Source organism: Diachasmimorpha longicaudata, chromosome 19 (assembly GCF_034640455.1).
Source record: "Diachasmimorpha longicaudata isolate KC_UGA_2023 chromosome 19, iyDiaLong2, whole genome shotgun sequence".
Lineage (NCBI taxonomy): Eukaryota > Metazoa > Arthropoda > Insecta > Hymenoptera > Braconidae > Diachasmimorpha > Diachasmimorpha longicaudata.
The window spans coordinates 413,435-426,766 of NC_087243.1; the positions used below are offsets into that span (position 1 = coordinate 413,435).

General features: G+C 39.0%; 2 protein-coding genes across 3 annotated transcripts; both read right to left on the reverse strand.

Annotated features, from left to right (window-relative positions):
• Positions 1 to 1,729: 1,729 nt before the first annotated feature.
• LOC135171197 (uncharacterized) lies at positions 1,730 to 8,557 on the reverse strand. 2 transcript variants are annotated; one of them, XM_064137582.1, is made up of 4 exons: positions 7,972 to 8,557; positions 5,200 to 6,564; positions 4,344 to 5,093; positions 1,730 to 4,254 (listed from the first exon to the last, which is right to left on the reverse strand). In XM_064137582.1, exons 2-4 carry the CDS (start codon positions 6,416 to 6,418, stop codon positions 2,234 to 2,236), a joined length of 3,990 nt encoding a protein of 1,329 aa, XP_063993652.1. In that variant the 5' UTR covers positions 6,419 to 6,564; positions 7,972 to 8,557; the 3' UTR covers positions 1,730 to 2,233. The 2 variants fall into 2 exon arrangements, with proteins under 2 accessions (XP_063993652.1, XP_063993653.1); XM_064137583.1 differs by lacking the exon at positions 7,972 to 8,557 and having other exon boundaries at positions 5,200 to 7,143.
• Positions 8,558 to 12,505: 3,948 nt separating this feature from the next.
• LOC135171371 (uncharacterized) lies at positions 12,506 to 13,332 on the reverse strand. The gene is made up of 2 exons (XM_064137856.1): positions 13,150 to 13,332; positions 12,506 to 13,027 (listed from the first exon to the last, which is right to left on the reverse strand). Exons 1-2 carry the CDS (start codon positions 13,330 to 13,332, stop codon positions 12,506 to 12,508), a joined length of 705 nt encoding a protein of 234 aa, XP_063993926.1.

The window sequence follows — 13,332 nt, forward strand, 5'->3', positions numbered from 1 at the left end:
TTTTCTGAAACTTCTATCAATCAAACAAGAATAGCTAGAATATTCAATTTTACATGGTGGGAACACCATTCCTAGCTTCAGGAGCATAGTACTTTATAAATTACAGAAATAAAAGAAATTTTATAAAAATAGTCATGAAAATATCCATTTGACATCCGATGGCCTCTTCCATGACGCCATTACAATGTGTTCATGAGATGTATGAAAAACATGGGTGTTATCATTATCGTTGCAGTAAAGCGCAGCGTGTAAATATAGTCAATATTACTTCTACCGGATCATACTATGTCTGTTTTTCACGCTTTTTCATACGACTTTTGTTCTTAGTTTTCAATTTCCCTTTCACAAATTTCGATAATGGGTAACAAGTACTGATGAAATATTCCATGTCCCACCATTTCAAGAAGTCTCTTTTCTATATAAACATAATATTCAATGAAAACTGAAATAAACTTGGATTAAGGCAAAATAGCGATAAAAATGTGCATTCCATATAAAATGGTTTCCGAAAGATACTTCTTATTCAAAAACACGGACCGACCATTGCAATTTTGATTGCAACATTTTACACCTAAAACCGCTGATTCTATTTGGATACCATATAATACTAATCTGATGTGATCAAAATTGACCAGTTGTTATGTTGAGGTGATTACTGATTAGTCTTAATCATAAATCATTGACCAATCAGGTTACATAGGCAATTCAATCAAATGCATGCAATTTCCCAACAGTATCACTTTGTTGAGTCCAATGTTGAGATACATCAATATGACAAACAAATATAAGCAATACTTTCGATTTATTTGTTCGTATTCTCGACCGTGAAGTTAAGGAAAACTGAAATAGAGCTTCACTGATGAATGCTCCAATTCATATCCTCCACTTTGAAGTATTGACAGGGAAAAGAATTCATAATTTGTGAAATTTGTCGTTGTTCTCATCCTCTGCACTTTTAGACAAATGAAAATGAAATACGTAAATAGATGAAACAATATTATGTGAATATTTAAACCCCTTTTAGAAGAGTTCCAAACAACTCGGGATTGAACGAAATTAGTAGCAAAAACAGTCTCTCAGTGACATCGTTACAATCATGAGAGATTAAATGTAATTTGAATTCTACTCAATGACAAATCACGGATATTATTATATCACAGAACATATGTAGCTCTAGATAAACATGAAAATAGAATAATAATGACAGATATCAATATCGGTTTTCTCAAAATGATAAGAATTTTTTAGCAGTTGAAAATATATTAAAAATACTTTGTAAACTCCTACTCAGTAGAGTTCTGCAACGAAAAATAAATTTAATACCATAAATTAGGAATGCTAATTTCAATTTTCACGTGAGATTTATGGCCCGCTTCACATCACGGTTGCATCACTACATAGTATAAAGCAAAGTCGCTTTTTCTGTCCCTTTGTCCCTTTGTACGCTTTGATCTTTGAAACTACGCAACGGATTTTGATGCGTTTTTTTTTAATAGATAGAGTGATTCAAGAGGAAGGTTTATATGTATAATAACATCCACTAAATAGTGGAGAAGTACTGTTATTTTTGAGGTTTCTAATGTGATGTCGTAAATAATTACATTTTTTCCGCTTACATTGCAAACGCAGGCTGAACCCAACGAGTTTTATCAAAATAATGTACTAAGTATTGTACACATTGAAAATGTCTACAGAAAAGTCCGTGATGGTATATGTCTATCTCTTATGGATAACCCACAATAACTTTTTTTTGCCGGAGCGAGCCGCTGTGTTTTTATATACAACGTTCATAGTTTTTCTATCAGGATTGCACCCGTGCGAAGCCGGGGCGGGTCGTTAGTTAATATTAAAGCGACATTTGACGATGTTTTGCGGTTAGAAAAGACTTTCCGTGAATATAAAATTTATGAAAAACTAGGATAAACTAGAAAATTGACATATAGCTATATCACAGATAAGCATTGATATAAAACAACGATCAACTCTACCGGACAAATAAAGAATATTCACTTGTCTCAAGTAGAATACAGATACTCTGTCAGCTATCACTTTTTTAATAAAGCTCCGCAATGAAAGATAAATTTAATACCTCAAAAATAAACTTCAGAACATTAACTTACTATCTATAGTTTACATCAGGAATAATATATAGTTCAGAGAACTCATTTTTTCATGTGAAAATAAATGCTTAATTAATGCAAACTAACTCACAAAATACTCTTCTTTGGTATTTTCAGTCTCGATAATCGGCATTACATTTTTTCTTTTCGTTAGATGCCCATGTTCTAATTTGGTTTACAGTTCGCGTAATCGATGGGTTAGCAGGTAGAAATTTTCTTATATCCGTAGTCGCAGGTAGTCTGTTGCTTTTGATAAGGCTCCCAAATGCAGCGAAGGCTGCAGTTTTTTCTTCATCGCTCCATCTCAATTTCCTCTTCTTTTCATTGGCATTATTAGTTCTTTGAATCCCAGTTGCCGTAACATTTCTCTTTATCGGTTGGATCTGATCAGGAATAATACTTTCGTCGGTTGAACTGTCCTCTGAAGATGAATATATCACTCTTCTTCTCTTGGTTGCTCGATTATCATTTGTATTAGATACACCTGTAGGCGGAGATAATGGCATTGAGGAAGTTGACGGGATCTCATTTGAATTGACGTTTTCACTTGAATTGTCATCCGATTTATCTTCATTAGCCTGTTGTTGTTGAACAGTTGATGTCGAGGCACCATGATTGCTCTGATGTTCAGGAATCCGACCATCACCCTGTGCTTTGCACAGTATGTTGACCACACCAAGCACATCCCTGGAGACAACAGATCTTCTATAGTGAGACCGATGAATTGCTTCGGCGTGGCCCATGAAATTGGCGATATCAGTGATATTATTTTCATCCATGTTTTCTTCTGCACAAGTCGTGGCAACGTGTTTTCTTAAATATGTCCCACGAAGTCTGTCAGGATGTTCTGCACCACATTCCTCGGCAAACTGTCGCAACAGCTGACAAGCTCGAAGATATTTAAATCTGCCATCAGTGAAACCCCGTATTCCAAAAATATACGGGTTTTTTGCTGGAATTTTCGTCGAACTGCGATGCTTCAATAGCAAATTAAGAGATTTTTCCATCTGTGAGTTGAGCAGCACAGAAACATCACGTCCCAACTTCCCTGTAATGATAAATCGTGCATATTTTCCGGCCAAAGATTTTTGTGTGGCTGACAATTTCTCATATATCTCAGGGTGGGTAGTTTCTGATATTCTCTCCAGCGCGTTAAGGTCCGCAGTCGAGGCTCTCTCAATTTCTCCAGCTCGACGACGATTGAAAATCTGAATAGAAATTAAGGTGAATTGCAATAGACTCAGCCAGTACTGATAAGAATATTGTTCATTAAGACTTGCGTAGGCAGTGATCATTTTGTTATTGACATAATCCGTTAATTTTTTGATATCACTGGTAGTTGGTAAGGGTTTCACTTGTTGGCGATGTTTTTGGGATTGATCCTCTCGCGGGACCCTATTAACAACTTGACTGTATTGCATCGTGTGAAGAAACAGAAATTTATCAAAAATTTTTTCTTTTTCTTCGTCGAGATTTTCCACCCAATGAAGTTTCAGAAGGTCACTCACGGCCTTAATATAAGTACCGATAGAAGTTACCAGCGAGGGGATCTGATGTACTCCAGTCAGTGGATCAAAACCTGACAGCTTTCTCACAGCATCTAACATGATTTCATATCGTTTTGGTTGGTAAATCGATTTGAAGTCTGTTATATCTGGATTGATCTCTTTCATTGTCTGCAGTAATCGGCCTAGTGTTCTCAATCGGTTTCTGATCATCTCCTCTTGTTGTTGTTTGTAATACTTCTCGCAGAGACAATTTCCAAATTTAATCAAAAGCTCATCGTACCTAACTAATCTCACAATGTCGTCTTCTCTCAATACTGCCATCACTCTTGCAAGTCGATCATTAGCGCTTTCATGTAATCGCCCTTCAATTCGCCTTGAAAGAATGACATTCGATCGTTCACCTCTAGTTGAAGCTCCTAGACAACTTTGACGATGACGTCTAATTGTTTTGGCCGAGAAAACTCCTGTACAATTATGACAAATTTTATACAAAGTTGCAGACCGTTCTTCTTTGGGTCGCCGAGAGACAAGCAACTCTCCTGTTTTATTGTGAACTTGCTGGGTATTATATAAATAATTTCCTTTCAAGCGTAGGGTTTCTATGATTTTTCTTCTTTCAGGATTACCTTTAAAACCGCAACGTAAAATGAATGTGAATGTTTCCTGTATAAACACAGAATTCGTTGAATTGATAATCAAAATTTGAAATAAATACCTTTCGGAAAAACTGAAAATTTCTTGACCGGAGACTCATTTTTGTGAACTGTTTCGAGATGTTGACTTATCACGGATTGCATTTTTTTGCAGTAAAAACAAAAATTTTGCTTGTATTTATTTGTGCTGGGTTGAACCCATAGATCTTTGTCATCCATTGCCCCTACGATGTTTGGGATTTCTAACTGATCAGTAATATTCAATGATGATTCATCTCCTGTGACACTGTCCTCAGTTTCTTTCCCACCGTGAGTAATTAAAGTTGAATTATTTCCAGATTCTCTAGTCAGATTCCATGTCGAATCATGTCCATCGTCCTGGAATTCCTCATCTATCTCCGGTTCTTCAGTATCTTTATGATTGTTGAATTCTTCGTCAGTTTGAGTGGACGAAAGTTGATAGTTCCCCAAATTAGAAACTGATCGAGGATGATTTTCATTATCACCTTCCAGTGAGTCAGGAAGCTCCAAGTGAGGGAATAAACGTGAATCCATGTAGGCTGACGTTTCAAACGATGAACTAGCTACAATACTCTCATCTTTGAATGGTTCATCTTCGAGACTTTCATTCAATTCCGGGTCATCCAAGCTGTTCATTATTTCACTTGTTGTTTTGGAGTGATTATTGGTCGTGGGATAGTTATGCTCCATAGCTGTTAATTGGATGTCAATGATTTCCTCCAGAGAACGTCGTGGATAATTTTCTTCAGGTGAATAAGGTTCCTGATATTGCTCGTCCTTCTCTGCACGATCTAAAAGTGAATTAATTAATATAATAGCTATTTGTTGTGATAAGATCTTACCATAAATCATATGAAATCAACTGAATTGATAATCAAATTTTAGGATAAAACGTACTCAATATTATATCCAGAATGACGTTAGTATCATCCTGTTCCTTGACTTCCTCCTGCATACGTTCGGATAAGAAATCCTGATATCGTCCGGAATCAATGACGTCAGACGTGTGCATTTGGGACGGCTGAATCGCAGTTGATGGAAATCCTCTCTTTCCAGGAGAGCGCTCTTTTTCTATCGATTGAACTAATAAAATTTCTGGTGCTGCAGATTCAGATTGGATGGGACGAAATGGTGGAATATCAGCTGACTCTCCTTCTATAGCCTGCTGTTGCTTGATGTTATCATCAATTGGATGAGGTGATGAAACAGTCTCAACTTCATCTCCTACCTGTCCAAACAAGTGATTTTTTTCAATATCCGTTCCTGAAGATTGTACGGTCACCATACGCGACGGATCAAGATTTATTTGGAGGAAGACAGGACTTCCTTCACCGTCCCCTCTTGGTATTTGGGCTCCAGGCCCACTCTTATCGCCTCCATTTTCGCAAGGAACCATTGTCGAGGAGTCGAGCTGTGATTTTAGCACTCTATTTATAGTGGTCTCGTTCATGGAGGGCGGTTCGTTCATAATAATCTCAGCCAATGGGTTCTGTGGAGTTATGATTTCTGGTTGATTCGAATCTGGCTCAGCAGATAAACATTGTTTAACATCAGATATTGTTAATTCATTGTTTCGTTCCGGTGACTGTGGCTTACTTCTAGCATCATATTGGGAAATTTTCAATGTATGGAGTTCACGGAGATCCACAGTCGAATTGCTAACTACTCGTAATGTCTCGCTACTACACTGCAAAATTTCTGGGCCAACAGTATTCGGTTTATCCAGATGTGCTAGCAATGAAGGAGGCGATTCTGGACATTCTCTGTCCGGCAATTGTGGCATGGAGACTTCTCTGAATTGGTTTGGTGCCATTTCGGAGTCAGTAATACCAGAATGATTTACATTCGCCTGCTGAGAAGGAGCTGAATCTGGCTCTTCTTGAACCCTTGACTTCTCAGTGGGATCATCAATTGGAATGTTGAATGAACTGGTTTTGTCTATTTCATATGTACACTCCTTATTCTCTTCACAGTTGCGTGCTGATGACCGTAAAGCAATGGTATCGAGCTGGTCAGGACCTGATTGAAGAAAATTCAAGCATGTTTCCGCTTTCTTTTCCGGTGACTGAGATATTATTGCATCCTTATCGTGGGTCTTTGTTGAATGATCTACCATGACATCAGCTGACTGGCATGTCTTCCTGCTAATTCGCGAAAGTTTTGGGATGGAAACAATTAGCTGGTTCTCTTTCAACGAAAGGCGATCAACTGATTTTTTTCGCTTGCATAACTGTTCAAGTTGATTTTTCAATTTCTTGTGTTCTGAAAATAAGGTATTGAATCAAAATATTTTAATAATAATTGATTATTAACTGACCATAATGATTCAACATGAAAATCAAGTGGTAATGCAATTTATCGGTTAGGAGGTAGAAGTAATCGATCCTAATGACGAGCGATATATTACCAGCCAGTTGAAATCAATGAATTCATCAAAGTAACCCCTAGTAAAAAAAAATTTGAAGAAAAACGAGAAGGCTATATTCACTTCAAACATATTAAATAAAATTATCGGTTCTTTGGTACGTTTCTGATCTCATACATGAAAAAATACATCCAGTTTCCATTAAGTAGTTGGTGAGAATTCTTAATTTCTATTTAATTGAATAATCTAGCCTCATAAAGAGTTTCAAGGAACGAACTATCTTCCACCAATAAGTCCATCAAAGTAACTAGATTAGATGTATCAGCTTTAAAAGAAGACCGGAAGCTTAGATTCGTTCGATTCGAAAACCCTTTTCTTTTCATCAAATAATTGGTACAAATAATGCAAAATGAAAAGCAGTTGATAATTGATCATTTGTACGCTTAGCGATCCACAGGGGATCCAGCCTAAACAAGAATCTCATGGCACTAGCCTATTACAATCAATAACTTCATCAAAGTATTCATTTCACATGAAAAAGCGTTGGAGAAACATTACACCATGAGATTCATTTAGAATTTTCTCAAACGTGTACTGTTTACACCAAATAATTAGTTAACGTAATACAAAATGGAAATCAAATGATCATTAATAATTCATGAGTTCAGGTGTAACGATGGTTCAACTGAATAATGAATGTCATGAGAGTGTCCACTTCCAATCAGTAACTACATCAAAATAACCACTTGACATGAAAATGCTTTGAAGGATACCGAGACCATTACCTTTAGTTCAATCATATTAAATAAATTAATAAGTGTATTGGTATGGTTGTCATTAGATACATGAAAAAATTGTGTACTTCTGTCCATCCAATAATTCGTAAGAATAATAAAAATAAAAACCAATTGGTAATGAGTAAGTTCTAGCTGAAGAGGCGTAGAAGTGATCGTGCCTAATGAGAAGTGTTATGGAAATGGCCATCCCTAATCAATGAATTCATCAAAGTACCCACCTCACATGAAAAAGTTTTAATGAAAAACGAGAACATTACATTTACTTCAAGCGCATTAAATAGAATTATAAGTTTGGTCGTATGTTCCTGATTCCATAAAGAAAAAAATATTTGCTTTTTGCCTATCAAACTCAGCTGGCGATATTTTCCAACGGAAAGGAACAATTTGTATGATATATAGAGTGCGGGGAATGCTCGTGTTGAATGAGTATGGTCAAAATGATGGAGACAGTAGTATAACACGAAGTTAAAAAATGATAGAAGTCACAAAATAAATTATTCCACTTACCTCCTGTTGAAATGATAGTAGCAATAATCTCTCAATCTGCATAATGAACAAGTACCGTTCTTCTTGTTTTGGGAACTGTCTCACTGGTTAAACGAATGGCATAATCATCTTTGTCGAAACGCACTAACGAATACATTTTAATTTTTCAATATTTTACTTTCAATATTTACGTTATTTCAATTCAGAATAGCGGAGCTCTCAGTCGTGTGTCTCACCCAAATAACTCCTAATCGCCATCTTAGAAAAATGCAAAAATTATATGAAATGTCCCTTTCGGTTACAGGAAAAATGACAAGAAAAGATCATTTTGATAACCGTGAAGGGTATATACAGACCGACACTGAAATTGCCATCTATTGTGTATGATATGTAGATGAGATCTGGGTATTTTCATGACACTATTACAGATATATAGTTACGATAATGACCACGTGGTATCGTTAATTATATATATGGATATATATAGAACCATTTTTGTCACATGGTCATTTTCATAACGGTCCATATTTGTGTATAGAGCGATTCCCATTTTTCAATATTTGACTTCAGTCGACATTGAGGTTATTTCAATTGAGAACAGCGGAGCTCTCAGTCGTGTGTCTCACCCAAATAACTCCTAATCACCACCTTAGAAAAATGCAAAAATTATACGAAATGTCCCTTTTGGTTACAGGTAAAATGACAAGAAAAGATCATTTTGATAACCGTCAAGGGAATATACAGACCGACACTGAAATTGCCATCTATTGTGTATGATATATAGATGAGATGTGGATATTTCCATGACACTATTACAGATATATAGTTACGATAACGACCACGTGATATCGTTAATTATATATATGGATATATATAGAACCATTTTTGTCACATGGTCATTTTCATAACGGCCCATAATTTTTGATAGAGCGATTCTAATTTTTCAATATTTTACTTCAGTCGACATTGAGGTTCTTTCAATTGAGAATAGCGTAGCTCTCAGTCGTCCGTCTCACCAAAAACACTCCTTATCGGCATCTTAGAAAAATGCAAAAATGATAAGAAATGTCCCTTTTTATTACAAGAAAAATGATAAGAAAAGATCAGTTTGATAACCGTGAAGGGTGTATATAGACCGACACTGAAATTGCCATCTATTGTGTATGATATGTAGATGAGATGTGGATATTTTCATGACGCTATATTTCAGACATATAGTTACGATAATGACCACGTGATGTCGTTAATTATATATATGGATATATATGGAACCATTTTGGTCACATGGTCATTTTCATAACGGTATATAATTTTGTATAGAGCGATGGAACTGGTCATGTAACAGATAACACGAGTCGTCGAAATGGCCACAATATATGATTTTGGGTATAACTTTGGAGAATACGGGAATATTTTGAAAAAATTTAAATCTCATACTATGTAGAGCAAATGTTCCAGATTTATGGGAAAAAATTCAGATGTCATCAAACTGAGCGTCTTACAAACATATATATATATATATATATATATATATGTATATTTGGATGCTACTAGCGGTTGCTAGTAGCTGGTATATATATATATCCCCTCTTGGGACTGATGGTGATGGGACACTCCTGTGTCTTGTCCCCTTCTGCTGGGCCGTCGTGCCCCGTCCGGCTAGATCTCGGTGAGCCCTTCGGGTTCACTCTTCTAGGAGGGGTGTCTTGGTGACGGATTGGGAACAACACAAAATAACCTCACTCGCGGAATGTATTAAATATGTATATATTTGCTCTTAATTGTATACACTCCTTGCGCGAGTGGGTCGGTATCGCGTTATTAGATGTTCATGAGTTGGACTTGGAGCGCGGTTACGAGCAGTGGAAGACCCTGTCTGGTCTGCTGCTGGAAGGTATCTGCTTTCTCTGCGAGTCTCTAAATCTCCTCCAAGTCCAAATCACTGCTCTAAGCAGTTCCACGGCTTTTTGCACCAATATTGTCTTGTGTCATCATTGACGCAAGACTCATACAGTCACACAGTATACTGGACGTGCCAAAAGCCCTGAAACTGCTTTATTCGATCCCTGCTGTGACGTCACTTGGGTGCTGACAATGGTCTAAACATCCGTTGGATTGTTCAGTCCTTTGTCCAAATGGCGTTGCAGGGAGTAAACCGATCCTCCAAACACTGGGGCAGATGACCACAGCGTCTCCAAGACACCGTGGGACTGCTGACCAATGTCTGGGCATCGATTTTCAAAAACGACGCATTGGCGGAGGCCAATACGTCACACTTAGGAAGAATTAATTCTATAATTTCTCATTGAGGTATTTATTGGGTGATCAGGAAGAACTCATATATATTCTGTTTAGCAAAATTCTTCCTAAAAAACTTTTTTCATTTTTCTGATGATCCCATAAATACTTAATATTTCTAAAATCGTAATGAGTTTAGTTTCTAGTATTAAAACAATATTATTGGCTCATTATTGTACATAATTAGTAGTCAGTAAGTGGCAAAAATTGATTAATTCATAAAAATTCATTGGTAAAATTATTCATTTCTAGTCATGTAGAAAAATATTAAATATTTTGATCAAGTCCACTCAACTTTTGTACAATTCGAAGAACATTTGATTGGAGTTGACATCAGATACTGAAAATTAAAATACAAAATGAATGAACAATTAATTGTTTTAAAAAATATATTGATGGATTTTTCTAATAAAATTTTGATACAACTTCTTCAATGAAAAGTGTGAATGTATTCGTAGAGGGGGGTCTGGTTTGTGTAAGTGGAGTGATTGAGGGTGACTGGGGGTGGTGAGAGGTGAGGAATGAGGAAATTGAGCTGGCGATGTGGACACAATGATTCACACGCGTAATGATTTTCTGAGTCACTTCTATTACAAAAATATGGTCAAGATCTAGTACAAATTAATGTTGAGCGGTCACTGAATTTAACTAACAATACTTATAAGAGAATTCGCGATTTGAGGAATCGAGATACTTGTGACATACCAGCTGAGTGGCTGATAGGCCTCGTCACGCGCAGTCTGCTGGGTTGTCCTTGCCTGGGATTAATCTCCAATGAGCTTGATGAGTGAGTTCCTGAATGAGCAAAACTCGATTTTTAACGAATTCCTTCCATCTGGAAGGATGATGACTGATCCATGTGAGTGTCACTGATGAGTCCGTCCAGAGATAGGTGGAGGCATTGGAGATATTGAGTTGCTCCTAAACGTATTTGGTGAGTTTGGCAAGTAGCAGCGCTGCGGTGAGTTCCAGTCGTGGTATTGTCAACCTTTTGAGTGGAGCTACCTTGGTCTTGGAGCAAACGAGGGTAATCTGCGGTGGATGATGTCCATTAAAAACCTTCAGGTACACCACAGCTGACATGACCACCTGGGAGGCGTCGGAGAAGCCGTGGATCTCCACGGTTGAATCCTAGTAATCCAAGCCATCTTGGTATGGAGACATGTGAGAGCTGGCTGAGTTCCTGTCTGAACTGTCGCCAGCGTTGAGCCGTGAGTGGAGGGACTGGTTCGTCCCATCCCAACTTCTCGATCCAGAGTGATTGGAGGAGAATTTTGGCCCGAACCACCACCGGAGCAAAGAACCCCAGTGGATCGAACAACTGAGCGGTTTCTGAGGGGATGATTCTCTTGGAGATGGAGCTATTTTCAGGTGAGGTTACTGCGAAGTTGAAATTGTCGGTACCTGGATTCCATGAGACTCCCAGGATCTTGGTGAGTGAGTCATCTATGATGCGATTTCCTTGAAGAGTACTGTCAGGGGAGATAGCGTCGATTAACCCGGAGCTGTTGGAATGCCTATTGGCTAGTGGAAATCCTCCTGACAGGCAGAGGCTGGTTAGTTGGTTAGCCGTATCAATTAGATCCTGAGTGGAATCAGCACCTCCGCAGATGTCATCCACGTACCTTCCTCTAGTGATTGGTTCGACTGCGAGAGGATATCTTGATCCGTCATCCTCGACGAGTTGTGCGAGGACACGCACAGCGAGAAATGGTGCTGAGCGAGTTCCATACGTGACTGTGGTGAGCCAGTACGTGGAGATGTTGCCAGTTGAGTCTGTCCAGAGTATTTGCGGGAGTGGCCAGTCATCCGCATGCACACGTATTTGGTGGAACATCTTGGTGATGTCTGTCATGAATATGAGTCTGTGCTTGCGAGAGTAGAGAAGCACGTCTGAGATGTCCATTTGCAGCTTGGCTTCTGTGTACATGAGGTCGTTCAATGATTGACCTGAGCTGGCACTATGTGAGCCGTTGAAAACTAACCTGAGCTTGGTTGTTTCGCTGCCTTCTCTGAGCACTTCATGATGTGGGAAAAAGAATTCCGGTGAGCCGTGAGCTTGAGTCAGTTGAAGACCCTCCAAGACCCTCAACCCTCCTGAAGCCGAAGCTTCATCTGCTACGGTCATGTCAGTGGTCATGCAACCTCCCGTGAACTGGCTTGGGACTCGGCGCATGTGACCAAGATCCTCGTATTCTTTCAGGAATTCCATGTAGAGCTGTCTATATGATTCGGTCTTGGAGAACTTCCGATGGAGTCAATGCAGGCAAGCTAGAGCAAATGATCGAGTGTCTCCAAGCGATGATGTTGAAGCTTTTAGAGGTAGCCGCACGATGTAGCGGCCTGATGATCCCCTTGTGTGAGTCAGGCGAAAATGAGCTTCGCACTGAGCTTCTTCTTCGGAGAGCGAAGCTGTAGATGTTTCAGGAATCTCCGCTTGAACCCAAAACTTGGTGAGGAGATTGTTGAGTTCATCATTGGTGGTTGCCAAATGAGTATTGGCCTGGAGCGATGATTCAGTTCCACCAGTTGGTCCAAAAACGATCCAGCCGAGGTGAGTAAGCTGAGCGGTCGGTGAGCTAGCCCCAGCTGTGCGGATGTCCGGGAGGATCAGTTGTCCGTAGACATCAGCACCGAGAATCACGTCAACGGGCGCCGGGGTGAGGAATTCGGGATCAGAGAGTTCTAAGCCTCTGAGATGACCCCATTCGCCATGATCCGATGCAAACGTCGGTAACAATGCCGTGAGTAAGTTGAGGATGTAAGCATCAACCTCGAACTGAAACAGAGAGCAAGTGGACTGTATAATGAGTGGTACTTTACCTAGTACTGGCCCAGATGCCGTCTCTCCTATGCCGGAGATATTAAGGGACGTCCTTTGACTCGTTAACCGAAGCTGACGGACGAGTTGATTGGTGATGAGCGAAACTTCGGAACCAGGTTCGAGGAGCAGGCGAATCTGGTAAGGTATCTGGTCTGGACGTAGCAGGAATGCCCGACTGGTAGCCAAGAGTACCCCTGGCCGAAGATCCTGAGTAAGAGTTGAATGATGAGCGGAACATGTGACGGCGTTCTGAGCCTCAT